Here is a 26,485-nt window from a genome sequence, read left to right as displayed (position 1 = left end):
GGAAGGTGCTAGGCCCCAGATACAAGCGAATTTGAACAGTATTCGCGCCTCCACAGGTAGCCAGTGTAATTTCTTGTAATAGGGGCTAATGTGGTCTTTTTTTCTTAGTCCAAAGATCAAGCGAACTGCAGTGTTTTGCACTAATCTTAATTTTTGTACTGTTTTTTTGGGGGGATGCCCAGGTAGGCGATGTTACAGTAATCTAGGGTAGATAGGATCAGCGACTGCGCCAGTAATCTGAATGATGTTGTGTCAAAGTATTTTTTAATAATCCTTAGCTTCCACAGCATGTAAAAGCATTTCTTCACCAGTAGGTTTGTTTGGTCAGTCATGGTTAAGTGAGTATCTAGAGTGATGCCTAGTATTTTTATGGTTTTGGCGATTGGATATTCATGGCCGTTTATTTTTAACGATGTTTTCGTGTATAGACTAAACGCTGAATAAATCTGGCGTTGCATTGTCCCCTATGGTTTAATGTAGTGATGGCTTGCAACTTCATAGCATTAGCCGCCTCTGTCTTCACCAACGTGGCCAGCGTGTTGCGGTTCAGTTGAGAAAGGCTGGAAGTTTGAATGAAAAGAGAAAGCCGTTCGTAACATGAATGAATCCTGAAGCAGCAGGATGAACAACTGAACCATGAAACGCTATGACGCTGTGAGACTGCACAAAAGCGTGGGAGCAGTTCTGATTTACCAACTTGAACACAACATTCCAGATAAGTACAACTCTTTCGACATTCTTTGACCTCATCAGTTTTTCTCGTATATCACTTTGATACAAGCTGTCACTGAACGTAATCAGGCTGTTTTGACTCTCCTGATAGTAATACACAGTGATAAAAAGTCTAAAGAGAAAACAAGAAAAGTAAAAAAAGATTAATATATGAAAAAAAAGATAAAAGGTAGGATGGTGGTTTTGGCTGATGATTGAAATCAGGAGCAAAAGCAAAGTTGGAGACTGAGAGGGGATATGATCAAAACATTCAAGGGGAATAGACTTAGTAGATAAAGACAGGTTTGTTCACCCTCTTCAAGGTAGAGAGAACGAGAGGGCACTCTCTAAAGTTAAAAGGGGATAGATTCCGTACAAACGTAAGGAAGTTCTTCTTCATCCAGAGAGTGGTAGAAAACTGGAACGCTCTTCTGGAGGGTGTCATAGGGGAAACACCCTCCAGGGATTCAAGACAAAGTAGATAAAGACAGGTTGTTCACCCTCTCCAAGGTAGGGAGAACGAGAGGGCACTCTCTAAAGTTAAAAGGGGATTGATTCCGTACAAACGTAAGGAAGTTCTTCTTCATCCAGAGAGTGGTAGAAAACTGGAACGCTCTTCTGGAGGGTGTCATAGGGGAAACACCCTCCAGGGATTCAAGACAAAGTAGATAAAGACAGGTTGTTCACCCTCTCCAAGGTAGGGAGAACGAGAGGGCACTCTCTAAAGTTAAAAGGGGATAGATTCCGTACAAACGTAAGGAAGTTCTTCTTCACCCAGAGAGTGATGGAAAACTGGAATGCTCTTCTTGGGGCTGTTATAGGGGAAAACACCCTCCAGGGATTCAAGACAAAGTTGGTTCCTATTGAACTAGTACGTAAGCAGGTAGGGCTTATCTCAGGGTACTGGTCTTTGATCTGGGGGCCACCGCAGAAGCGGACTGCTGGGCACAATGGACCCAGCAGCGGCAAATTCTTATGTTCTTAACACTGGTTGGTGCATATGCTCCAGATCTGAGGCTTTTTCCCAGCTTAAGATAGGAGAGAGAAACTGATATAAGAAGAACTATCCAGATATAAGAACATCATTTTAGCATTATGGTACAAATTCAATGGATTACAAAAGAATACTAGTCAGTTTATATTGTAGGATCCATTGTGTGTGAATTTCAATCTATAGAATGCCAGAACTTGCACAAGTAAATGGCAGAAAGCCCGGATTCTCTAAATGGTGCCATGCCGAACGCATCTCCATCATGTGACGGCACTGTTTAGAGCATTGCGCCTCCGGCAAAGGTAGGGGCCGGAAATGTAGACACAGGTTGATGTGAACCGCCGGTAGGTGCCTTCAGAGGCGAAATTCCAGCGCCATTTGTATGGGTCATGGCAGGCACCTTGAAATTTTATTTACGTCCTGTTTGAAACGGCATTTCCCTCTTAACTTAGGCGCTGGTAGGGATCCTAACACAGAACTTCCTCCCAAAGTGATTAGGTGCTGTTCTGTAAGGGCACACGTAAGAGGCCTAGAATGTCAATCAAGGGGGCGTTCACACATGGAATTGATCGAATACTGTAAGCTAGATGGGCCTTTGCCACATTTAGGCCAGGCCTGTGGCTTTTCTATCTGTAGACGTGGAAATGTAAGGCGTGCCGGTGTCAGGTTATGCAAGTATTCTATAATGGATTCTGGGTAGAATCGACTCTCACTATTTATCATCTGGGCGGCAAAAAGGAGGCGACCCTGAGGGGGCAATTCTGTAGTGGTGCACCTAAGATTGTAGCGGGTGTAAAGCTGTGGAATACCCTGCCAGGAATTCTGCGTTTGTGCGCTGCGAGAATGAAATTTAAGAAAATGTTAAAAACTCAACGGTTTGTGAAGGCTTTTTGGAACTGAAATTTTATATTCAAACTGGATTTGAAGATTTCTGATGTTTATCGACCATTTTTAAGAGTGTTGAACTATGTATGTTTGTTTAACATTTTATGCTTGTTACTATGGAAACCGTATAGGTAATATACGGTATATAAATTTTAAAATAAATAAATATCAGTCCCCAGAGGGCACTTATTCGGCTTCTATTCTATAAAGGGTAGTAGGCGCCTGTGATTTAAGCAGCCATAGAACTGCAAGACGTGCCCAAGCGAAATACTTCTTTAAGTTACACCATAAGCGTGAGTAGGGCTACCAGACGTCCTGATTTCCCTTTTGAGGACATGTCTGGGGGTCCAGACGACTTTTCAAAACCCAGTGGACTTCCTCCCTGCCTGACAAAAGCAGGCAGCGGGAAAGGGGGCCAGGGCTAGGGGAGACTGGGGGGGGGGGATTAGAGCATTACAGGGTTGGGATGGGCGGAACTGGGAAGGCCGGATTTTCCGATTGGAAAATCTGGCAACCCTAAGCATGAGTCCGGCCCACACTCGGCCTAGGTTCCACTTAGGTGTGCGCCTACCTGCAAAATAAGCATTCTGTAATATATGCACGTGGAATCCTTTCTTGCCTGGTGAGCTTAAGTGCAAATGATTTTAAGTGACTTTTTTAAGGTTTGTAGGGAGGTCAGGGCCGTGACCAGATTGAGCTGGGATGCCAGTTGGCCCCACAATCTACGCACTCAGCAGTGAAAGCAGTCCAGAATATTAATTCTGAACAAAATGGTTTCCTGTAACTTGGATTCTTCAGTCCAGTGGCATGTGGTGAGGGCTTTCAGGGGATTCAGTGAATCCCCAGCACTAAAGCCCGGCTTTTTTTTGTTTTTTTGTTTACTTTTTGCTTAATGCAGCTTGATTTGTTAAGTAGGCCGCCTGCACAGCCAGTCAAACTGCATCAAACAAAAAGTCTAACCCCCCTCCAAAAAAAGCAGGTTCTTGGGCTGGGGATTCTCCGAACCCTTGAAGGCCCTGATAGTACTGATCTGAATTTGATTGGCTGAGCAGCATCTGCCTGTTGCCTGCTCAACCAATCAAATTCAGAGCAGTGCCCTCAGGGCCTTTACGGGGTGGGGCGAATCCCCTGAAAGCCCTGACCTCACACCACTGCTTCAGTCAAACTTAAGAAAAGTGCTTAATAGTAACTCCTGTGTATACAGCAGTACTAAAGCATGAAAAACGACTGAAGACTTGCTATATGGTCTTTTAAGTAGATTGGTTCTTGGGAGCCTCTATCTGAATAGAAGTCCCAGGTCATAGTCCTGCAACCTTACCCTGTCTGGGGCTCCTCTCCCAGATGGTAAGTCCTTTGTCCTTCAAGCTCAAAGTACGTTCCCCAGATGAGAGTCTGCTGTTAGTTGTGTTATCATTGTAGATGTTTTGGGACTCCTTCCTACTGGATCTTTTAGTGATCTAGTCCTCCTTCTTCTGTGAAGGTAGTGACAGTAGTCTACTTCCCGCCAGAAATCAGTTCAGCAGCAATCACACCATTCTAGTCCCCTATGCATTGGCTGGGCTAAGAAGTTATGAGCTCCTCTTACTCAATGGTGCAGTGACCAGGAAGTAGGAGCCAAAGACAAAAACTTCCCCTGGGCTTGGTGTTTATATGAGCCCAGTTTTCCCTCCAAAGGATGACTCCTCCTACTGCTGTCACTCCAGACAGGAGGGCCATTCATTATTCCAGTAAAGCCTCTAGAGGTCTCTGTACACTTAAGCATCACAAAACCTTAGTGCCTCTACATGAGCAGTGATCAAGTGAAAATTTGGCATTTATACACATATAGGTCTTATTGTAATCACTTATGCATTTTATAGAATTACCCTCTGAGAGGAATTTGAGTTGTATAATGGAAGTGGATAGGGAGCCAATGAAGTGACTTGAGGAGAGGGATTATGTGACTTTAGTGATACTAATGGAAGATAAGTCATGGAACAGAATTTTGAAGGGGAGAGAGATGGTTTAGTGGGACATCTGTGAGGAGCAGATTGCAGTAGTCTAAGCGGGAGGGGATAAGAAGAAAATAGATTTTGGTGACATTATAGAGATAGAAAAGCAACGTCAGTAGTGTTTCGGATGGGGCAGAGACATGTGGAGGATGAAATCGAGGGACATGGATGATCTGTAGATAATTTGCTGTGTGTTTGATCTGTGGGCTATCTGCCTAATCTGAGGAGCCCTGTGATGACTGTCTTGACCTGCCGGCATTTAACTAACCTTCCTTCTTCTTCTATGCCCTGTAAGGCTCTTCGAGAGGACGTTGACAATCTGCAAAATGACCTGGACACCTTGGGCATTCTTGGTGTGGAGCTGATGTCATCCTGTGGAGACATGGACAAGCCCAACGTTACAAAGAGTTTGGATGATGTGAGTACGTAGAGGACAGGAAGGAAGAGGATGTGTGACAGGTGAGTAAGGCAAGGGTGATTCCCTGAGGAGAGCCAGATGAGGAGTGAGTGGAGGAGCTATGCATATTGGGTCCCTGATCTGAGCTGGATGGTAAAGAGAGAAGCCAGACGATTGGAAAGCGTAGGACGTGTTTGATGGGCTCTTGAGGAGAACAGGATGGTAGAGGATAAATGGGAATGGTCACTAGGGAAAAGTGGGAATGGTCACTAGGGAATATGACCCCCCAAATGATGCAGACTCTGAAACAGATGGGCATTTCCTGCCACATTATTTGGTGAGTCCTGGTGGGGAGAGGGAACGGGCCAGGGAACTGAGTCCATTCGTTTGCTCTATTTGGAAAGTGTCTTTCATTCTGCCACTTCAGCTGCCCCCCAAAAAGTGGACTGTTGGAAACACGACTGACAAAGAAAAGCACTTAGCTTTCCTGAAAGTCTGCCGGGGCTCCAAGGTCACCACAGATGAGTGAACTTGGCACGTGAGCACGGAAGAGTGGGAAAATCCTAAAGAGGAATTGTTAGAAAAGGAGACAGAAGGAAAAATGATTTTCGGAGCACATAGGGGCAGTGTAGTAACTCTTACTTTGGGGGAGGGGAGAAGCAGAGCACGGATTGGGCTTTGGGACTGCAGAACATATGTCCAGTTAGGCCTGGATTCTGTAACCGGCACTGATTCGTTAGGTGCCCAAACTTAGGGTTACAAGATGTCCTGACACGCATCCCTCCCTAGGGTTACCAGACATCAGGTTTTCCCCGGACATGTCTTCCTTTTCAAGGACATGGCCAGGGGTCTGGACGGCTTTTCAAAACCCGGCACTTTGTCTGGATTTTGAAAAGCTTCCTCGAAATCGCGTCGAGAGCAAGCAGCAAAGGAGGGGACAACACTGGGGCAGGACTAGGGCAGGATTGGGGGCGCGCCTTGGGCATAACTGGGCGGGGATAGATGGAACAAGTAACCCTCCCCCTTGCTATTAGCCACAAGTTTAGCACACATAAAATTTGAATGTATTTAACTCTGCATGGCACGGTGTAATAGTGGAGGTTTTATCGGGAAAAGTTATTATATCTGGCACGGTATTATGCTCATGGTGGAAGCTATGCACTCAAACATGGATGCATGGCACTACCATGAGGCTTCTACATTGGCCCCATGGTGGCCCTATATATGTGGCAGGGAGGGGGCAGGAGTGGCAGTGGGCAGTGCAAAAGAGAGATGCAAAAACATGATTCTTCCTCTTCCTTTCTTCTAGCTTTATGCTACCTGGAACAGCCTGAATAAGGTGTGGAATGAGCATTACAATAAATTAGAAGCAAGTCTCCAGGCGTCACTGAGCTATCAGGAGGCCATGCAGGTAAGGAGTAGCAATATTCATACCTCAGGCCCATTAACTATAGAACCAGGGGGGTCTTGAAAGAAGAGAGAGAGCTGTGTGGGTGCTTCGCTGTATCAGGCTCATCTCAGTTCTTCATTACAGATGTATTTCAGCAGTCACTCTATTCCTTATCATCAACAGAAGATGAATCCAGAGACCTGTGGGTTATGATCATCTACCAGCAGGTGGCGATAGAGAGCACTGAACTGAACTCTGTCATAGGATGGAATGTTCCATGGTCAGTCAATATATCTCCATCTCCAGCAGGTGGTAGATGGTAACTTTATAAGCTCCTGTTTTGGAGACACTTAGAGGCATTTTCTGAGGTGGAATCTGTTTCTCTTCTGTCTCTCCCACATTCCAAGGGAGGCATATCAACAGCTTTCATTCCTTCTCATATCTCTGAGGGGCTTGAGGAAGGAGAGATTTTAAATGATGAAGCTGATGATCCTACAGCAGTTTGGGGCTTCCTTAAAGCAGAATTACCTTCTTTTATTACCAAGGCTCTGGACGTTCTCAACATTTTTGCACGAGTCTCAGGCTCCTGCTTCCTCTAATCCTAAAATGGATAGCACTAAGAAACCATCTGTCTTTTCTAGTACAGGAGACCATGCAGGAATTAATTTCTGCTAAATGGTCCACTCCAGATGCCAGCCATAGAGTTACCCAGGCCAGATGGCTGGACATGTTGGACCCTGTAGGACCCTACCAGACTAGCACAAAACAGATCTCTTTTTAGTCTCTAGGCCTCGAGCACGAGTCGAAGGCACAGAACTAACTAAGTTTGATGTTTGATTCATTTCTTTGTTAAGGGCTTTCGTTACATACTCTGTTCATAATTGCACTTGTTCTATTATTTACCCTATTGCCTCCATGAGGAAGGTGAAATATAGTGCCGAATTATTCCTTCTGCTTTGTTATGAGAAATACTAAAGTGTGGATTCTAATTGGCTGTCAATCATTCGAGGGCGCCGATTACAGAATCACGCCTATTCAGTCAAGATAGGCGGATGAAATGTAGGCCCGGAAACCCCAGGCCTACATTTCAGCTGCCCATCTTTGCCACTAGACTGCAGTAGCCGATTGCGGCTAGGGAATTCCCCCCACCCCCATTAGCTGACTGACAGGGACTCCCCAAAGCTGCAATTCTGTAGCCGGCGCCCAAGTCGGATTGCCTGTCAATCATTCAAGGGTGCTGGAATGTTTACAGATTCTCTTTTGCAAGAGGCATCCAACAATTTAAACTCTCCCTTCCTTCTAGAAAAGGGATTAAAGGAATCAAGATTTGTAGTCAATCTTTGGTTTTTAAGTTTTCTCAACTTTGGAATGATCTTCTGTTTATTTTAAGGAGTTCTGGTTCGCTTCAATTTTTTCGTAAATCTGTAAAAACCACTTTATTTGCTAAACACTTTGAAAATTAACTTTCTTGAAATTTTGCCATTATTCCTTACGGTTTCTGTTTGTTAAGTTAACTACTGTAAACTGAGTCGAGCTTTCTTAGAATGATGACTCGGTATATAAAGCCAAGTCTTAGATTAGATTAGAATCGTGGCTTTGGGGAGTCCCTACTACTCAGCTGATGGGGAAGGAGGGGGAATTCCCCTGCTACGATCAGCAGATCCAGCTGCTACAGACAGAGACTCCCCAACTGGCCCAATCCCTCCTGCCAGCACCCCTCCTCCAAACACATGACTCCCCCCCGAGCACCCCCTCCCGAAACCCACTCGGCCCCCCCTGTACCTTTATCTGCAAGGCCGGCCAGAGGGAAGGGCCTGGTTGGCCTAGGTGCCTAAGGCCCTCCTGCCGGGGATTTTAGGGGGGTGCCAGCAGGAGGGAGTGGGTATCCCTCTGGCCAGCCAACTTGCGGTGGGGTTTGGGGGGTTTCCCTGATTAAAGCAGGAGAATTCCTCTCCCCATCAGCTGAGCGGCAGGGACTCTGCAAAGCTGAGATTCTATAACCGGCGCCCTCGAGTTATTGACAGGCAATCCGACTTGGGCGCCGCTTACAGAATTGTGGCTTTAGGGAGTCCCTGCCGCTCAGCTGATGGGGGAGGGGGAATTCCCCTGCTGTGATCAGGGAAACCCCCCAAACCCCACCGCAAGTTGGCTGGCAGGAGAGATACCCACTCCCTCCTGCTGGCACCCCCCTAAAATCCCCGGCAGGAGGGCCTTAGGCACCTAGGCCAACCAGGCCTTCCCTCTGGCCGGCCTTGCAGATAAAGGTACAGGGGGGCCGAGTGGGTTTCGGGAAGGGGTGCTCGGGGGGGAGTCATGTGTTTGGAGGAGGGGTGCTGGCAGGAGGGATTGGGCCAGTTGGGGAGTCTCTGTCTGTAGCAGCTGGATCTGCTGATCGTAGCAGGGGAATTCCCCCTCCTTCCCCATCAGCTGAGTGGTAGGGACTCCCCAAAGCCACGATTCTAATCTAATCTAAGACTTGGCTTTATATACCGAGTCATCATTCTAAGAAAGCTCGACTCAGTTTACAGTAGTTAACTTAACAAATAGAAACCGTAAGGAATAATGGCGAAATTTCAAGAAAGTTAATTTTCAAAGTGTTTAGCAAATAAAGTGGTCTAGCAGCAAAGATAACCACTCCTTGCCCTGTATCGGTAGCATGAATGTTGCTACTCTTTGGGTTTTGGCCAGGTACTAGTGACCTGGATTGGCCACCGTGAGAACGGGCTACTAAGCTTGATGGAGTGAGGCACCCACACTGCAACTTTTTCTCCTTGTTGTATCCCATGTAGTAGAAGAACGTTGCTGTATCTGTACGTATATTGGTAATGTTTATAGTGTTTCTATCTAAAGCTTCATCCAATCAGAGCCGTTCCTCAATTTTCCAACCTGTGAACCTGAGATTCTCCACCAGTCCGAGGGCTTGATGCTATCCCTTGTAATACACAAAGGTGCAAAACCACTCTTGAGAAGTGGCTTTCACAAACTCCTTCATCGAAAAAGCTGGTCCAGTGCTGGTATTGCTGTTTTTAGAGTACCCGACATGTTCCCTGGAAACGTTTTCAGCTGTCTTTCTTTCCCTCTTACTCAGCAGATGGTTTTGATGTCTCTCATTTTTTGGTTAATTTTTTCTGAGGCCTAGGGCTGCCATGTTTCTTTTGTTTTTTGGCCAGTGTATCGTTGACCTTTAACTACATCTTCTCCATCTGGTCAGTAGGAACTCACTTCGCTTGATGGAAGCCATGTTTGAACTATTTTTCTGTTAATAATAAAAAGAACTGATTATAATATTCAGAGAAGTCAAACATCACCATATTTCTTCCTCTGACCTGACATAAATTAAGGAAGCGACTTTATTTAAGAAATCTCAGCCATACAAATAATATAATTTGGAATGTATTTGTTTTGACAAATCTGTTTAAGAACTTCAATTAATGTAGTCCGATATGTAATTCCATCTGTGTCTGTTGTAAACCGCTCTGAACTGTAGCGGGTTATAGATAAATTTGAAACTTGTTTACAGGAGAGGTGAAGTTAATTTAGCTCATCACCTTTGCATTTCTCAATAAAACATTATTTTTAAAAGGAAAGTTGTATAATTAAGGGGCTCTTGGAGTGATTCTTCTGATATAGACACTTCCTGAAAGTTCAAGCTATTTCTCTGGCCCTTCACAGAGGCTGTTTAATTGGCTGGACACGGCAGAGGCGAGGCTTTCGGAGGAGTTCCTTGTGGGTGGAGACCTGGACATGGTGAAGCGGCAGCTCTTGGATTTAAAGGTACGGATGAGTCTTGGGAATCCTGAGTTAGGGGAAAGGGGCATCATGCCTTCCTCCACCAAACCTGATGGAATAAGTGCTGCAAATCTCTTGAAGCATTTGATCATGAAAGGCAGAAAGTCCAGAGAAGGGAAATAAGGAATTCTCCACAGCTGAGAATTTCAAGATGACAATGAGATGGTCCAAAGTGTTTGGGTACCCCCTCCCCCGGGTCAAATACACGCTTGTAATATTCCTAGCTAAGCAGGCAAAGGTAGGACTGTCTTTTGTGCGGTCCTATCTGCTCAATTAGCTATGTAAGCACCAGTGTGGAGTATAACTGGTGCCTGTATAACTGCCAGCATCTCCCCAACTCCACCCACACACCACCCCGGCACTACCAGGGCTGTACTGCAGCAACATGGAAGAAACAGCAGGCTAACCCCCCCCCCTCACTTGGAACACGAAACGGTGAACTCACAAATAATACAAAGAGAGTATATGACAATAGAGAAACAATAATTATAGTATATGTACATAGATGGTATAAATAGGTAAGATTCACATATATTTAGCTCATGTACATAGAAACATAGAAGATGACGGCAGAAAAGGGCTACAGCCCATCAAGTCTGCCCACTCTGCTTACCCACCCCCTGTCTATGCCCTAATGACCCAATTTCCTTATCTTGACCCTCGTAGGGATCCCACATGGGTATCCCATTTATTCTTAAAGTCTGGCACGCTGTCTGCCTCGATCACCTGCACTGGAAGCTTGTTCCAATGATCAACCACTCTCTCTGTGAAGAAATACTTTCTGGTGTCGCCATGAAATTTTCCGCCCCTGAGTTTGAGCGGGTGCCCTCTTGTGGCCGAGGGTCCCTTGAGAAAGAAAATATCATCTTCCACTTCGACACGTCCCGTGAGGTACTTAAATGTTTCGATCATGTCTCCCTTCTCCCTACGTTCCTCAAGAGTGTAGAGCTGCAATTTGTTCAGTCTCTCTTCGTACGAGAGACCCTTGAGCCCCGAGATCATCCTGGTGGCCGTCCGTTGAACCGATTCAATTCTGCGCACAGCTTTACTGTAATGTGGCCTCCAGAATTGCACACAGTACTCCAGATGAGGTCTCACCATGGCCCTGTACAACGGCATTATGTCTTCAGGCTTTCGGCTGACGAAACTTCTATTGATACAACCCAATATCTGCCTTGCCTTAGATGAAGCCTTCTCCACTTGATTGGCAGTTTTCATGTTTGCACTGATGATTACTCCTAAATCTCGTTCTGCTGAAGTCCTAGTTAAAGTTTCTCCGTTCAAGAAGTACGTCCTGCATGGATTTCCGCTTCCGAGGTGCATGACCTTACACCTTTACTGAACCTCATGAAAACTGTTCAGAATTGACTCCCCAGTCATTAGTAGTGGTATAGAAGCTTCCAATAAACAATATTAAGGGACACTGCTGCATGTCAGCGGGTAGATTGCTGGTAATGTCAGTGCAGAGAAACCTTAGGGCTCCTAGTCATTCATTACTTCTAAATTATAAGCGATTAAAGTTAACAAAGAACCCTGATAGAAGTCTGAGTGGTTCCATAGTTTTAGCAGAGGTGCTAAGGTCTAGTGTTTAAGAATAGCCTCAGCTGCATATTCTTAAAGAGCCATTGTCACAGAGAGATACTGGAAAATAACAGAAACTCAAGTCTATGAGGGACAGACCTTGCCCTCTGCTTTTGTTCTCTTCACACCTCATATACCCCCACCCATGAAGACACAGAAAAAGCATTCATATAAAACCTCTTGCCTGCTTTTTCCAGGTCTTTCCTTCTTCTTTCTATCGTCAGCTTCTGAAAACACATACAAATTCCTGCCTCTCTCTATCTTCCCTTTCTTTCTTGCTCCGGATTCTTGCTTTCTTGTTTCTTGGCTCTTGGCTCTCTCTCTCTCTCTCTCTCAGCCTGTCTTCCCCCTCTTATCCCCTCACACCTCCACATCTCACTTATTCAGAGACACACATTCAGGCAGGTAAACTGTCCTTTCTCTCTCATTTACACACACATAAGCAGCCTCTAAATCTAACTGCATACTCTGTACTTGTAAAAGCCTATTTCTCCCTCTATAATAGAATATTTTCTATACTTTAGTGCCAAGCATATATAGTATATGATATATCTTTCTTCTTTAGCACTCTCCAGACCAGTAGAGGTTAATCTTTACAAAATTTTCAGGTCTCTGCCTTTGGGGTCCAGGCGGCTATTTGTGGGGGGCTGGTCGCTCGCGCCGTGTTTCGGTGGGCTGAGCGTGTCCTGGATCGGGAGTCTGATGACTGGTCTTTGGTGGATCAGGAGGTGGCGAAGATTGAGATGGCTGCCTCGTTCCTCTCAGATGCTCTTTATGACTTGGTGCGGATCTCGGCTAAGTCTATGGCCTTTGGCGTGGCCGCGCGGCGTATTTTGTGGCTGCGCGCTTAGTCGGCGGATGCTGCGTCCAAAGCTAAGCTTACTAAATTTCCCTTCCGGGGGTCTTTTTTGTTTGGGGAGGAATTGGATAAGTTGATTCAGACTCTGACGGACTCAAAGGTGCCCCGTCTGCCTGAGGACCGTGCCCGCCCTGCGTCTCGGGGTTGCGCTGCCCGGGGGCGTTTGCGGGAGTTTCGCAAGTATCGCCCTGGGCGTGGGGCTGCTTCTTTCCCAGCTCCAGGGTTTTCCCGGGGTCGGTTCTTCAAGCGCATGCAGCCCTTTCGGGGGGCCCGTCGGGGGGCAGGGAATCCCTCCACCGGTTCTCCCGCTTCCCATCCTGCACAATGACTCCTTGCCGGCGCCCCCTTTGGTTCCGGTGGGGGCATGGCTGCGCAAATTTTTCCCCAAATGGGCCGAGATCACGTCCGATCAATGGGTCCTGGAGATGGTGCGGGACGGTTATGCCCTGGAGTTCGCCCGCTCTCTGCCGGACCTTTTCCTAGCCTCTCCATGTCAGACTCCTTGGAAGACGCAGGCTTTTTGCCAGACCCTTCAGCGCTTGCTAGATCTCAAGGCAGTTATTCCAGTGCCCCCTCCAGAGTGGGGCACCGGCAGGTACTCCATTTACTTTGTGGTGCCCAAGAAGGAGGGGACCTTTCAGCCCATCCTGGATTTGAAAGGGGTCAACAGGGCTCTCAAGATTCCCTCTTTTCGCATGTAAACTCTGCGGTCGGTCATTCTGGCGGTTCAGCCGAGGGAGTTTCTCACTTCTCTCGATCTGACGGAGGCCTACTTGCATGTTCCCATTCGGGCCTCTCATCAGCGCTTCCTTCGCTTTGCGATCTTGGGTCGGCACTATCAGTTCTGTGCGCTTCCCTTTGGTCTGGCCACGGCTCCACGGACGTTCACCAAGGCGATGGTGGTCGTCGCGGCAGCCTTGTGGTCGGAGGGCATTCTGGTGCACCCCTACCTGGACGACTGGTTGATTCGGGCAAAGTCATTGCAGGAGAGCTCCCGGGTTACGGCTCGGGTGGTGGAGTTTCTCCAGTCGCTGGGCTGGGTGGTCAACCTTTCCAAGAGTCGGTTGGTCCCGGCTCAGCGTCTGGAGTACCTTGGGGTTCTGTTCGACACCTCCTTGGGGAAGGCCTTCCTTCCAGAGGCCCGGGTGAGCAAATTGCAATCTCAGATTCGCCTGCTTTTGGCGTCCCGGTGTCCTCGGGCGCGAGATTTCCTCCATGTCTTGGGGTCGATGGCGGCGTCCCTGGACGTGGTGAGGTGGGCGCGGGCCCACATGCGTCCTCTTCAGTATGCTCTGCTCCGGAGGTAGTCACCCCAGAGGCACGGTTTGGATGTTCCTGTCCCCCTGCGAGGCATGGCGCGCTGCAGTCTGCGTTGGTGGCTCCGGACCCCTCACCTGGTTCAGGGGGTGGGTCTGGATCTCCTGCAGTGGACGGTGCTCCTTACGGATGCGAGTCTCCTCAGTTGGGGGGCTCAGTGTTTGGGTCACTCAGCTCAGGGCACCTGGTCAACGGAGGAGGCCTCCTGGTCGATCAACGTGTTGGAGACCAGAGCGGTCCGTCTGGCGCTGTTAGCTTTCCGCTCCCTTTTGTTGGGCAAGTCGGTCAGAGTCCTGTCGGACAATGCCACGGCGGTGGCTTATGTCAATCGTCAGGGGGGCACCAAGAGCACTCAGGTGGCGCAGGAGGCAGCTCGGCTCATGGTTTGGGCGGAGTCCCATCTTCTGGACCTCTCGGCCTCTCACATAGCCGGGATAGAAAATGTTTAGGCGGACTTCCTCAGTCATCACTTCCTGGATCCAGGAGAGTGGTGTCTCGGCACTGTGGCATTTCAGTTGATAGTGCAAGCTTGGGGGCAGTCCCTGATGGACCTGATGGCCACGAGTGGCAACGCCAAAGTGCCCCGCTTCTTCAATCATTGCAGGGACAGTCTGGCCGAGGGTCTGGATGCTCTGGTCCAACCGTGACCAACGGAGGGGCTGTTGTATGTGTTCCCTCCTTGGCCATTAGTGGGCAGAGTACTTCTTCGCATTGTTCACCATCCGGGTCTGGTGGTTCTGGTGGCTCCGGATTGGCCTTGACGTCCGTGGTATGCGGATCTGGTGAGGCATCTGGTGGCGGATCCTCTTCCTCTGCCTTTCTTGGACGATCTTCTGACGCAGGGTCCCATTCCCATGTTCGACCCGTCTCCCTTCTGTCTTACAGCTTGGCTCTTGAAAGGGGTCGCCTTAGTAAGAAGGGATATTCAGATAAGGTGATCTCTACACTCTTGGGGTCCCGGAGGCTTTCTACCTCTCGGGCTTATGTGCGGGTTTGGCATCTCTTTGAGAGGTGGTGCCGGGGGCGGGGAGTGGTCTCTTTTCGCGCTTCCCTGCCTAACATTCTAGAGTTCTTGCAGGATGGCCTGGATAGAGGCCTGGCTTGGTCTTCTCTCTGGGTTCAACTTGCGGCCCTGTTGGCTTTTCGAGGATTGGTGACAGGTCAGCGTTTGTCGGCCATTCCTGATGTGATTCGCTTTTTGCGGGCGGCCAAGTTGCTCAGGCCTCCCCTACGGCCCTCTGTTCCCTCTTGGGATCTCAATCTGGTTCTCTCTGTTTTGGTGCGCCCGCCTTTCGAGCCGTTGGATGGCTGTTCTTTGAAGGACCTTACTCTGAAGGCGGTCTTTTTGGTGGCCATTACTTCCGCTAGGCGTGTTTCTGAGCTACAGGCTTTCTCTTGTAGGGCTCCTTTCTTGGAATTTTCTAGGGAGCAGGTTGTCTTGCGGCCTGTTCCTTCCTTTCTGCCGAAAGTAGTTTCTCCTTTTCATGTCAATCAATCGGTGGTCCTCCTGGTCTTGGGTAGTCGGGAGGGCTCTTCTGAGCAACGGCAGCTGTGCAAGTTGGATGTCGATCGGGTCCTTCGCTCTTATGTGCAGCGGACCCAGGAATACCGGAAATCCGATCATCTCTTTGTCCTTCTGGCTCATTCCACTCGGGGTCAGGCAGCTTCTTGGGCTGAGTCGTCGTTCGTGCCTCCAGTGGATATTTGTAAGGCTGCGGTTTGGTCCTCCTTGCATTCCTTTGTTAGACCAGCCCCCTACAAATAGCCTCCTGGACCCCAAAGGCAGAGACCTGAAAATTTTGTAAAGATTAACCTCTACTGGTCTGGAGAAGCTAAAAGAAAGTAAATTAGCAGGTAAGAACCTAATGAATCTCGGTTATTGTAAACCTATTTCTGCACAATATAATCTTTATGCAACCACTCTTGGCTGTCATTGTCATTAATTTTACTTCCTGCTGAACCTCCTCTGAGGGTGCATTGTGGGGTCACATCCTTACAAGGGCAGGCCTCAATGGGAAGCCAGTGGAGTTATTTATAATAAGGCATGATGTGGTCTGATTTCTTCAGGCTGAAGATGAGACGTACGGCTGAGTGTTAAATTGTTCTGAGCCTGTTGTAATGCTTTTGAGGGCGTGAGAGATATATATCACACCTTCTCCCCAATGCCACCCCCTCTATTGCCCTCGACCTGCCTACTTTTAACATGGTCAGTCGGAGCCGATATTCAATATAACTGCCCTGTTTACTGCCTCTGAATATTGGGGGTTAGGTGGCCACAAGAAATATAAGCGAACAGGAGCCTTTTTTGCCCGCTTAATTGCTTTGAATATTGGCTGGTTATTTGTTGTACAAATGTTTATGTTGATGCTACTGGTTATTTGTGTTTATTATATTTGATTGTAAGTTCTGATAATGATCAGCTTCTTTGTTGGAATCCGCTTTGAACCATTTCTGGTATTTAGTGGAATATGGAAATTGTGAACAATTAGATCTTATTTTGAATTTACTGCTTTTAGATAAGTGGTTCAATCGTTACTACTGAGTCTTCTCGATTATTGTAATATTATCTATCTGACAGTCACCAAGAAAGAATTAGCAAGACTTACGTACGAAATACAGCAGTCAGAATATCGAAGGGAAAGAGAACTACCGCGACAACTTTTAACTTCAAGAAAGGAAACTACGAAGCGATGAGGGTAATGGTAAGGAAGAAACTTAGGAACACTGTAGAGCAAGCCTGTAGACTGTAGAGCAAGCCTGGTCTTTATTCAAGGACACGGTGAGTGAGGCGCAAAATCTGTATATCCCCCAGATTCAGAAAAGAGCGCAAAAAGAACAGAACAAAGGACCCGGCGTGGATAACTAAAGAAGTGAAGAAAGCGATAGGTGATAAGAAGAATTCTTTCAAGAAATGGAAAAAGGGCAAAACCGAGGAGAACTGGAAAGAGCACAGGAAGTATCAAAAAGAATGTCACCTTGTGGTTAGAAAAGCAAAAAGAGAATTTGAAGAGAGGCTAGCCAGGGAAGCATGAAATTTCAAACCGTTCTTCAGATATGTTAAAGGGAAACAGCCGGCCAGGGAGGAGGTGGGACCGCTGGATGACAGAGATAGGAAGGGAGTGGTGAAGGAGGAGAAAAAAGTGGCGGAGAGACTAAACATGTTCTTTTTGTCAGTATTTACAAAAGAGGACACATCCAATATACCAGAACCTGAACAAATCTTCAAAGGAGACCAAGCAGAAAAACTAACATCCATGGAAGTAAGTCTTGAAGATGTTCACAGGCAGATAGAAAAACTAAAACCTGACAAATCACCGGGCCCAGACGGAATCCACCCTTGGGTTCTGAAAGAACTGAAGGAGGAGATTGCGGCACTACGTTTTTTGATTTTTCAGTGGGTTTTTTGATAATAATAATAATAATAACTTTATTCTTCTATACCGCCATAATTGTGTGACTTCTAGGCGGTTCACATTGAAGAGAGCTGGACAGTCAGCGAATTACAATATGCAGATTCTTAAAATACAGTGAATTACAATGTACAATTGATTAAAAATACAACATTATACGCAAGAGTGGACCTATTAGAAGTAATAGAATTGGATTTAGTGTTTGGTGTAGTTACTGTTTAGGTCAGGGGTGTCCAATGTCGGTCCTCGAGGGCCGCGGTCCAGTCGGGTTTTCAGGATTTCCCCAATGAATATGCATGAGATCTATTAGCATACAATGAAAGCAGTGCATGCAAATAGACCTCATGTATATTCATTGGGGAAATCCTGAAAATCCGACTGGACCGCGGCCCTCAAGGACCGACATTGGACACCCCTGTTATAAGGGATACATTTGGCTATTAGAATCAACTTTTTAAGGTCACTTGTTTCTAATTTTATAATCTAGTTGATACTGGAACACAGCTACTATAACTTTACTGTTCAAATAGTTTTATTGGTTTTAGATATAAAAATACAACGTAATACCAACAATATGTGTGCTCCAAAAAAGGAGGCACATAATAACTTTTACAGATCATGTTTCAAAACTGGATTGAGACGGTCCAATCAGCACATGTTATTTCTGACCAGTCAGGAGGCTGCTTTCATCAGCCAATCACAGTCCAGATGTCTAGGTAACCCGAAAGCTATAAAACGTACAGGCTTTTTGGGTTTCAAACACTTTCTGCATCCACCATGAACATGACTCGGAACCTGACGGAAGAGTGTGTTCTTGTGTCAGTGAGTGAGATAATCAGCAAAGTTGGCTGTAGTCAGCGCAGTAGGAAAGATTGTAGAAAAAAAGAACTGTGCACTTCACATTTCATTGACCAATTGCAAGTTGACCTCAGCTACTGTGTGAGTGGTCAGACGAGTGTCACGTCAGTATCAACTCATTAACACAAGGGTAGGGAACTCTGGTCCTCGAGAGCCATATTCCAGTCGGGTTTTCAGGATTTCCCCAATCAATATGCATTGAAAGCAGTGCATGCAAATAGATCTCATGCATATTCATTGGGGAAATCCTGAAAATCCGACTGGACCGCGGCCCTCGAGGACCGACATTGGACACCCCTGGTTTAGGTGATAAATCTATCTAATAATGCAGTTTTTATGGCTTTCCTAAAAGCGTTGTACGTCAGTCTAGCTCCATTAATGTAGTTGTCTAGCCAAGCTTGCTGTTTGCATGCTTGGTACGTTAAAGTCCTATCCAGAAAGGTTTTGTATTTGCAGCCACTAATGCTTGGGTATGCAAATAGATAGCAGTTTCTGGTTAGTCTTATGGGGCTATATAGCACGAAATGGGGTAGTAGGTAGGTAGGAGCTAGTCCCTAAACCAGCTTGAAGCATACGCACGGAAACTTGAATATTATTCCTGTCTCTACTGGCAGCCAGTGCAGCCGTCTGTAGTAGGGGCTAACATGGTCGCTGATGTCATGATAAAACCTTAGCCATGGATTGAAGTCAGCAGCTAGTTGTTGAAATCTGATGATAAACATTCCTCACTTTTCTGCTGTCCTGTTAATTTTGGTAATTACTGCACCCACGTAGGAGTTCAAGAGGGAACTTTACCAGCGCAAGGTTGAGCTAGAGAGCCTCCATCACCGCACCCTGCCTGTGAAATGCGAGGACAAAGAGACTTCAACTCGGCTGAATGATTTCCGGCAACGATGGGAGCGACTGGAGGAGGAAGTCGTGGACAGACAGGTAAAAAGCATCCTCCTACGTAGGATTACCAGACGTCCGGATTTCCCTGGACATGTGCTCCTTTTGAGGACATGTTCGTGGGTCAGAACGGCTTTTCAAAACCCAGCACTTTGCCTGGGTTTTGAAAAGCTTCCGACGTTGCGATGGCATCCGCGAACGCACGGATGCGGCGTGATGTCATCGAGTCACATGTGCACATGACATCACCGCATTGCATCTGCACCCGGACAGATGCTGTCCCGACGCACGAACAGGTTAAGGGGGTGGAACTGGACGGGCCTGGGGGCTTGGCTTTGGGTCCAGATTCCCCTTTAGGAAAATCTGGTAACCCTACTCCTACATCAGTAACGCTACATATTGTACTGGTAGGGGTTAAGTGATTTCAGAATTAGGATTGCTTATCTAGTGATTAGGATTTGCCTTTTCTGAACATTTTGCCATACATCCGCCTGCATGGCTGCAGAATCGAATACCTTAAATCAGGGTTGTCAAAGTCCCTCCTCGAGGGCCGCAATCCAGTCGGGTTTTCAGGATTTTCCCAATGAATATGCATGAGATCTATTAGCATACAATGAAAGCAGTGCATGCAAATAGATCTCATGCATATTCATTGGGGAAATCCTGAAAAGCTGACTGGATTGCGGCCCTCGAGGAGGGACTTTGACACTCCTGCCTTAAATAGATCATCAGATGCTAGAAATATCAGAACCTCCAGCAAAATGCAGAACCGCGAGACAGAGATAACAGAAGCTTCCTAAAAATACTGCAACAAACAAAAAAAGCACTGGGGGGGCCTCTTGAATCGGGAAAATGAGGTTGTCTGTGTCGGTAGACCCGACATGAGCTGTGTTTTGGCATAAACGGCTGCCTCAGGGGTCAGTGGGACAGAACCTCAATCGGAAATGGTCAGAGAATACTGAGCAGGGACGTGAAACTCAAACCGTAAATCACAAAAATGCTAAAATAGACAAAGCTGATTCCATAAAGGTTGCCTAACTTACGCCATTCCCCCTTTTATAAAACTGTACAAGAGATTTTTAGTGCTGGCTGGCTGGAGCTACTCCGATGTTCATAGGAACTCTGTCTCTGTCAGAGCAGTATGGAGCATTCGGCACGCCGGCTGGCGCTAAACACCTTTTGCGTGGTTTTGTCAAGGGGGAGGGGGTGTTAATTGGCAAAATACCCTTATCAGCCTCAATCATTGGTTAAAAAAATAGAATTAGTTGATAGGCGCCTATCACAATGCACTTAGCAGTGCCTAACGCCTAAGTCGGTGTTTCTAAGGAGGAGGCGTGAGCTCGGCGCAGCCAAGTGTGATTCTCTAAAAACGTAGGCGCCTGAAATGTAGGCCTTTAAAACCCTCGCTTACATTTCAGGTGCCTTTTATCAAGGTGCGGTAGGGGGTTTAATGCGCGCAATACCGCGTTAGCCGCTAACGCCTCCGTTGACGAGCCGTTAGTTTTTTGGCTTTCCGCAGGGGTTTGCGCGTGATGAAATGCGCCTTGATAAAAGGAGCCCTAAGTTTTTATGTAGGCATACTAGCCAAGATTCTGTAAACGTGACCTAAGCATGATCGACACGTGATCTTATCAAGTTTATAGTGGAGACAAACATTCTTGTCGTTGGGTAAATTCCTGTGGAGTCCCTCAGGGTTCTCCTCTATCTCCGACATTGTTCAACATTTATCTTGCATCAATAGGGAATTTATTGCAAAGTTTAAAAGTGAAATTCTATTTCTATGCAGATGACATCACTATAGTTGTTCCCCTTACTAACCTGACTCCTGAGATAAAAAATCATTTACCTTTTATTTTAAACCAGATTGAATTGTGGATGACTGAATTTAAATTGAAACTTAACTCTGAGAAAAACAAATTCTTTCTGGCGAGCCCTAATGACAAAATTAAAGATACGTCGATCTTTAAATGGTCAGGATTTTCCTATAGACTGTTCCATAAAAATTTTGGGACTGACATTGGAACGGCATCTCACTTTAGAAGAACATATGGATTTGTTTGTCAGAAAATGTTTCTCGGTCTTATGGAAACTCCGAACCATTAAAAAATATTTTGGTGTAGCATCATTTCGTCTGCTAGTTCAGTCATCCATCTTAAGTATGCTTGACTATTGCAATATTATTTATTTGGGAACATACAAGAAAATAATAATAATAATAATAATAACTTTATTCTTATATACCGCCAACAATCTTGCGACTTCTAGGCGGTTTACAATGAAGAGAAACTACAGACAGCGAATTACAGAGTATAGCATTGAACATCTAGTGATAGTAACAGGAGAGTTACAGGGTTGTGTATTACATGGTTTCACAATGAGTAGCATTATACAGTCGACGATATTCAGAGCATAAGTAGGAGAAGAGAAAGGAGATTGCGCTTTGAGTTACAAAGGTGCAAGGCTGCGAAGGTGAAAAAGATAACATAAGATGTTGATGAGAAGTAAGTTGTTAACTTGGTACATTTGAACGAAGGACGGGCACCAGTGGGAAAAACTGGTAACAATTAAAGATAGAAATTTTGGCAGAAGAGGGTAGACGGACTCCTTGGGATGGGAGGAGGCTCCGATTTTAGGGGAGAAGTCTGGTTAGGTTATACATTTCTTAAACAATGTGGTTTTTAGTTCTTTCCTAAAGATACTATATGTTTCTCTGGCGGCATAAGTGAAGTAGCCTGTCCAAGTTTGCAGTCTACCTGCTTGGAATTTGAATGTTCTATCAAAGAAGGTGCGATATCTACAGCCTATGATATTTGGGTAGGTAAAGAGGTTACGGTTTCTGGTAGGCCTAATCGAGGAGTGGAATTCGAAGTGAGGTAGTAGGTAGCTGGGGGCCAGTCCCCAGATTAGTTTATAGCAGAGGCAGGAGAATTTGAATAATAACTAATAATAATAATAACTAATATAATAATAATAATAACAGGATAATTTGAATAATAATAATATCTTTATTCTTCTATACCGCCACAATCTTGCGACTTCTAGGCGGTTTACAATCAAGAGTGCTGGACATTCAGCAAAATACAATAAGTAGATATTCAGAGGAAATACAGAGATCAGAGACCTCAGGAGGCAATAGTAGAAAACTTTGAGTTATTCAAAATTCAGCAGTTCGGCTGATTTTTGGTTTGAAAAAAATGGGAATATATTACTCCCTATTATCAAAACTACATTGGTTACCGATGGAGGCAAGAGTTTGTTTAAATTTTCCTGTATCTGTTTTAAATCAATATTTGGTATGGCTTTTTTCTAGACCGTTTTAAGAGGCCTACACGCAGAATCCATAGGTTTGCTTACCCAACAGAAAGTGCTTGTCGCTTTAAAAGATTTCTGGATAGAAATCTTGCAATTCAGACAGGAAAAATGAATGACTGGCTGGGTAATATTATTATGCGTGCTCCATCTTATTTTATTTTTTGAAAATTAGTAAAAATACAGTTGTTTGATCGATTTGTAACCTAGGGTGCTCAGGGAGTTGTGTGATGTCTTGGCGGAACCGCTATCCGCGCTTTTTTAATCTCTTCCTTAGTACAGGTAACGTCCCGATGGACTGGAAGACGGCTAACGTCATTCCACTCCACAAGAAAGGCTCCAAGATGGAGACAGCAAACTACAGACCAGTAAGTCTAACATCAATAGTGAGCAAACTTATGGAAACTCTAATCAAACACTAATTGGATACAATCATGAACGAGGAGAATCTACGGGATCGCCGTCAACATGGATTTACTAAGGGGAGATCCTGCCAATCCAACCTGATCAGCTTCTTTGACTGGGTGACGAGGAAACTGGATGTTGGGGAGTCCCTGGACATCGTTTACCTGGACTTCAGCAAAGCATTCGATAGCGCACCACACCGCAGTTTGCTGAGCAAGATGAGTTCTATAGGATTGGGCGACACATTGACCAAATGGATTGGGAACTGGCTTGGAGGTAGGCTTCAGAGGGTAGTGGTGAACGGCACCCCCTCCGAAATGTCGGAGGTGTTAAGTGGAGTGCCACATGGCTCCGTCCTGGGCCCGATCCTGTTCAACATCTATATAAGAGACTTGGCAGAAGGGCTCCGAGGTAAAATAACATTATTCGCCGATGACGCCAAACTAAGCAATGTAGTGAGCAAAAGCACAACAGACAAAAATTCAATGCCAGACAACATGATACACGACCTACTTCTACTGGAGCGCTGGTCTAGGTCTTGGCAACTCAGTTTCAATGCCAAAAAATGCAAAGCCATGCACCTGGGCAGCCAAAATCCATGCAAGACTTATACCCTTAATGGCGAGATCTTAACAAGAACTGAAGCAGAACGAGACTTAGGGGTGATCGTCAGTGAAGACATGAAGACTGCAAATCAAGTGGAGCAAGCTTCCTCCAAAACAAGGCAAATCATAGGTTGCATACGCAGGAGTTTTGTCAGCCGTAAACCTGAAGTCATTATGCCATTGTATAGATCCATGATGAGACCACACCTGGAGTACTGTGTGCAATTCTGGAGGCCGCATTACCGTAAGGATGTGCTGAGACTAAAATCGGTCCAGAGAATGGCCACCCGGATGGTCTCAGGACTCAAGAATCTCCCATACGAGGAGCGGCTAGGGAAGTTACAGCTCTACTCACTCGAGGAACTCAGAGAGAGGGGAGACATGATCGAGACATTCAAGTATCTCACGGGCTGCATCGAGGTGGAAGAAGATATCTTCTTTTTCAAGGGTCCCTCGGCAACAAGGGGGCATCCATGGAAAATCAGGGGCGGGAAACTGCACGGTGACACTAGGAAGTTCTTCTTCACTGAAAGGGTGGTTGATCGCTGGAATAGTCTTCCACTTCAGGTCATTGAGGCCAGCAGCGTGCCTGATTTTAAGGCCAAATGGGATAGATATGTGGGATCTATTCGCAGAGATAGATAGGGAGGGTCATTGGGGTGGGCAGACTAGATGGGCAGTGGCCCTTATCTGCCGTCTATTTCTATGTTTCTAATGATTCACAGTTTTAATTTTTTATCGTTTTATCCTGTATGTATTTCTGATGATTTGTATTTTTTTTCACTGATTGTCCAGTACTTCTTATTGTAAACCGTCTCGAACTATTATGGCTTTGGTGGTATACAAGAATAAAATTATTATTATTTTTTTTTTTTAAGGTGCCAAGTGATTTAGGCACCATTTATAGAATTAATTTGTGATTCAAGCGGCCTTTGGGGCCTGATTCTCGAAAACGCGCGTCCCGATGGCAGGCATGCCTTAGGTCGTCTGGCAGTTTCTAAAAGAAAACTCTCAGAGCAAGAAGTCCACATTGTAGGCCTCCGGAGCACATATACGTAGATGCGTAGTGACACTTAAGGACGCCCAAGGCGGGGCATGGGCATGGCTTCACCCAGATGTAGCCTTGGGCAAGCTCATGTGTCACTACTGGTCAAAGCAGCTCCTGATTGGTGAGGCCCGACTTTAGTACAGGAAGAGGCGGTCGGAGCATATAGCGAGTGAGTTCCTTCACTCGCCGGTGCTCCGGTTGCTCTCTCCTGCCTCTCCCGCTGCCCTCTCCAGTCTCCCCCACGAAAAACCGTATTTGCGGTTTTTCAAGATTCGCGGGGGGGGGGGGGGTCCCTGGAACGGAACACCCGTGAATATCGGGGGAGTACTATACTATGATTCCCTCTCCTTGCTGCTGGACTGAAAATACTGCGCAGAGATAGGTTGTTATGTGCCAGTAACCTTTGGAAGAAGGAAACCAAAGCCCTTACTTAAGAACGTTCACAGACTGATATTCAGAGATGCTTAAACAGCAACAGTGCTAACCGCATAAAACATTTGCACCAGTTATATGTGTGCCTTTGGTCATTTTAATTGCAAAACAGCTAAAGTGATGTTTTAGTTCAAAATGTCTTCAGGAAACATAACATGAACATAATGTAACTCATAACATTGTTCCAGGGGTCAAAGGCCAAAATGCCCATTTGTCTTCATCAGTACAGCACAGAAAAAAAGGATGAATTCTCCACAGAACAGCAGGACTGAGACAAAATGGTGGAGAAGGCGGAAAGAAGATAAACTTTATGGATATTCACAACAATGGAGGTAGACGGATGGATGGACATCCAGTGTAAGATTGGGCTAGGGAGGGCATCGATGGGAACTCCACTAACTTGGAACATGGGGATGTTACTGGCCAGACTTTATGGTAGATATCCTGCAAACAATGGGATGGTTGGATAGGCTGGAGTGAGCTTGGACGGCAACTTCAGCATTTGGAACCTGGGACAATACCAGACTTTACCGTCTACGGCCCAGAAATATCAAAGAAGACACAAGTTAATCTAATCATGTATTTTTTAATGGGCAGACTGGATGGACCGTTCAGGTCTTTATCTGCCGTCATTTACTGTGTTACTATATTATGGCCTTTGACCCCTTGGATAGTATTTTGAGTTATAGTGAAGAAACCTCTTCAATGACTCTCACCAGATCCCTTATCTACAGAAGAACCAACATCACCTTTTCAGTTGAACATCAAACAAGTATGATAAATTTGAAGCAGAATGAGTTACACTATGCAGCTATATTACAGTATGATTCCTCTTGTTTGAAACTCTGGAAAGAGTTGGCTTGTTCCTAACCAATCAGCTCTGCCTTGTATAATAAAATGTCACACAGCTCCAGATATGAGTGACTGCGGTCTCTTGTCAAGGAGAGCCATGAGAAAGTGCATTGACGTGCACCAGGAAGTGCAGAAGCCCGAGAGGAAGCAGCAGTCCAGAGCTTGGATGCCGAGAAATCTCTCAGGCAGTTTGGACTCCAGTCCCTCTGCCCTGCAGGAGAGTTCAGCCAGAAGCAAACAGGAAAGAAAGTTGCTTTGTCCCCTGAGGAAGGCATTTTTATGCCGAAACCAGGATCCTAGTTGGGACTTTCAATAAAATTTGTAAGGTCGAATATAGATGTCTTCTTTGCCTTCTTTTTTGTGTGCTTCTCGTATTGGGCAAAGAGAGTTCCCTTCTTCCTCTGGTATAGCTCTGTAAAGGAGAGCCATGAGAAAGTGATCTGTAGTAGAGAATGACACGGGGACCGTTTACTGTGGTAAACCGTGGTCACCAAAGCAAATCCGCAGTAATGGGGACAGTTACAACTGGTTTACTGCAGGAATAGGGACAAGACCTTTCACCACCCCGCAGAAGCGGTGAAAAGTCTTGCTCCTGTGGTACAAATATTGCGCCCGTGTCAGACTCGGCATCTCCTCCCCAGCTCCTCTTGGGCCTATTTTACCTTCAGGAGCCAGCCATGCCACGATGAAGACAGAAGAAACCTAAAACCAAAGCCTGAGACCAATGTGATTTGAAGAATAAAATTACCAGACAACAAAAGGTAGAA

At 46.0% G+C, this 26,485-nt stretch overlaps 1 protein-coding gene across 1 annotated transcript in view; it reads left to right on the top strand.

Annotated features, from left to right (window-relative positions):
• PLEC (plectin) overlaps window positions 1-26,485 on the top strand; it is a 523,889-nt gene that overhangs the window by 388,500 nt on the left and 108,904 nt on the right. Inside the window, 4 exon segments of the mRNA XM_033935291.1 lie at window positions 4,874-4,996; window positions 6,285-6,386; window positions 10,038-10,139; window positions 18,954-19,109. Coding sequence (XP_033791182.1) covers window positions 4,874-4,996; window positions 6,285-6,386; window positions 10,038-10,139; window positions 18,954-19,109 — 483 coding nt within the window.

The sequence above is a fragment of the Geotrypetes seraphini genome, chromosome 2 (genome assembly GCF_902459505.1).
Source record: "Geotrypetes seraphini chromosome 2, aGeoSer1.1, whole genome shotgun sequence".
Lineage (NCBI taxonomy): Eukaryota > Metazoa > Chordata > Amphibia > Gymnophiona > Dermophiidae > Geotrypetes > Geotrypetes seraphini.
Note: the sequence above shows the minus strand (reverse complement) of the source record. Positions and strands in the feature narration are given on the sequence as shown.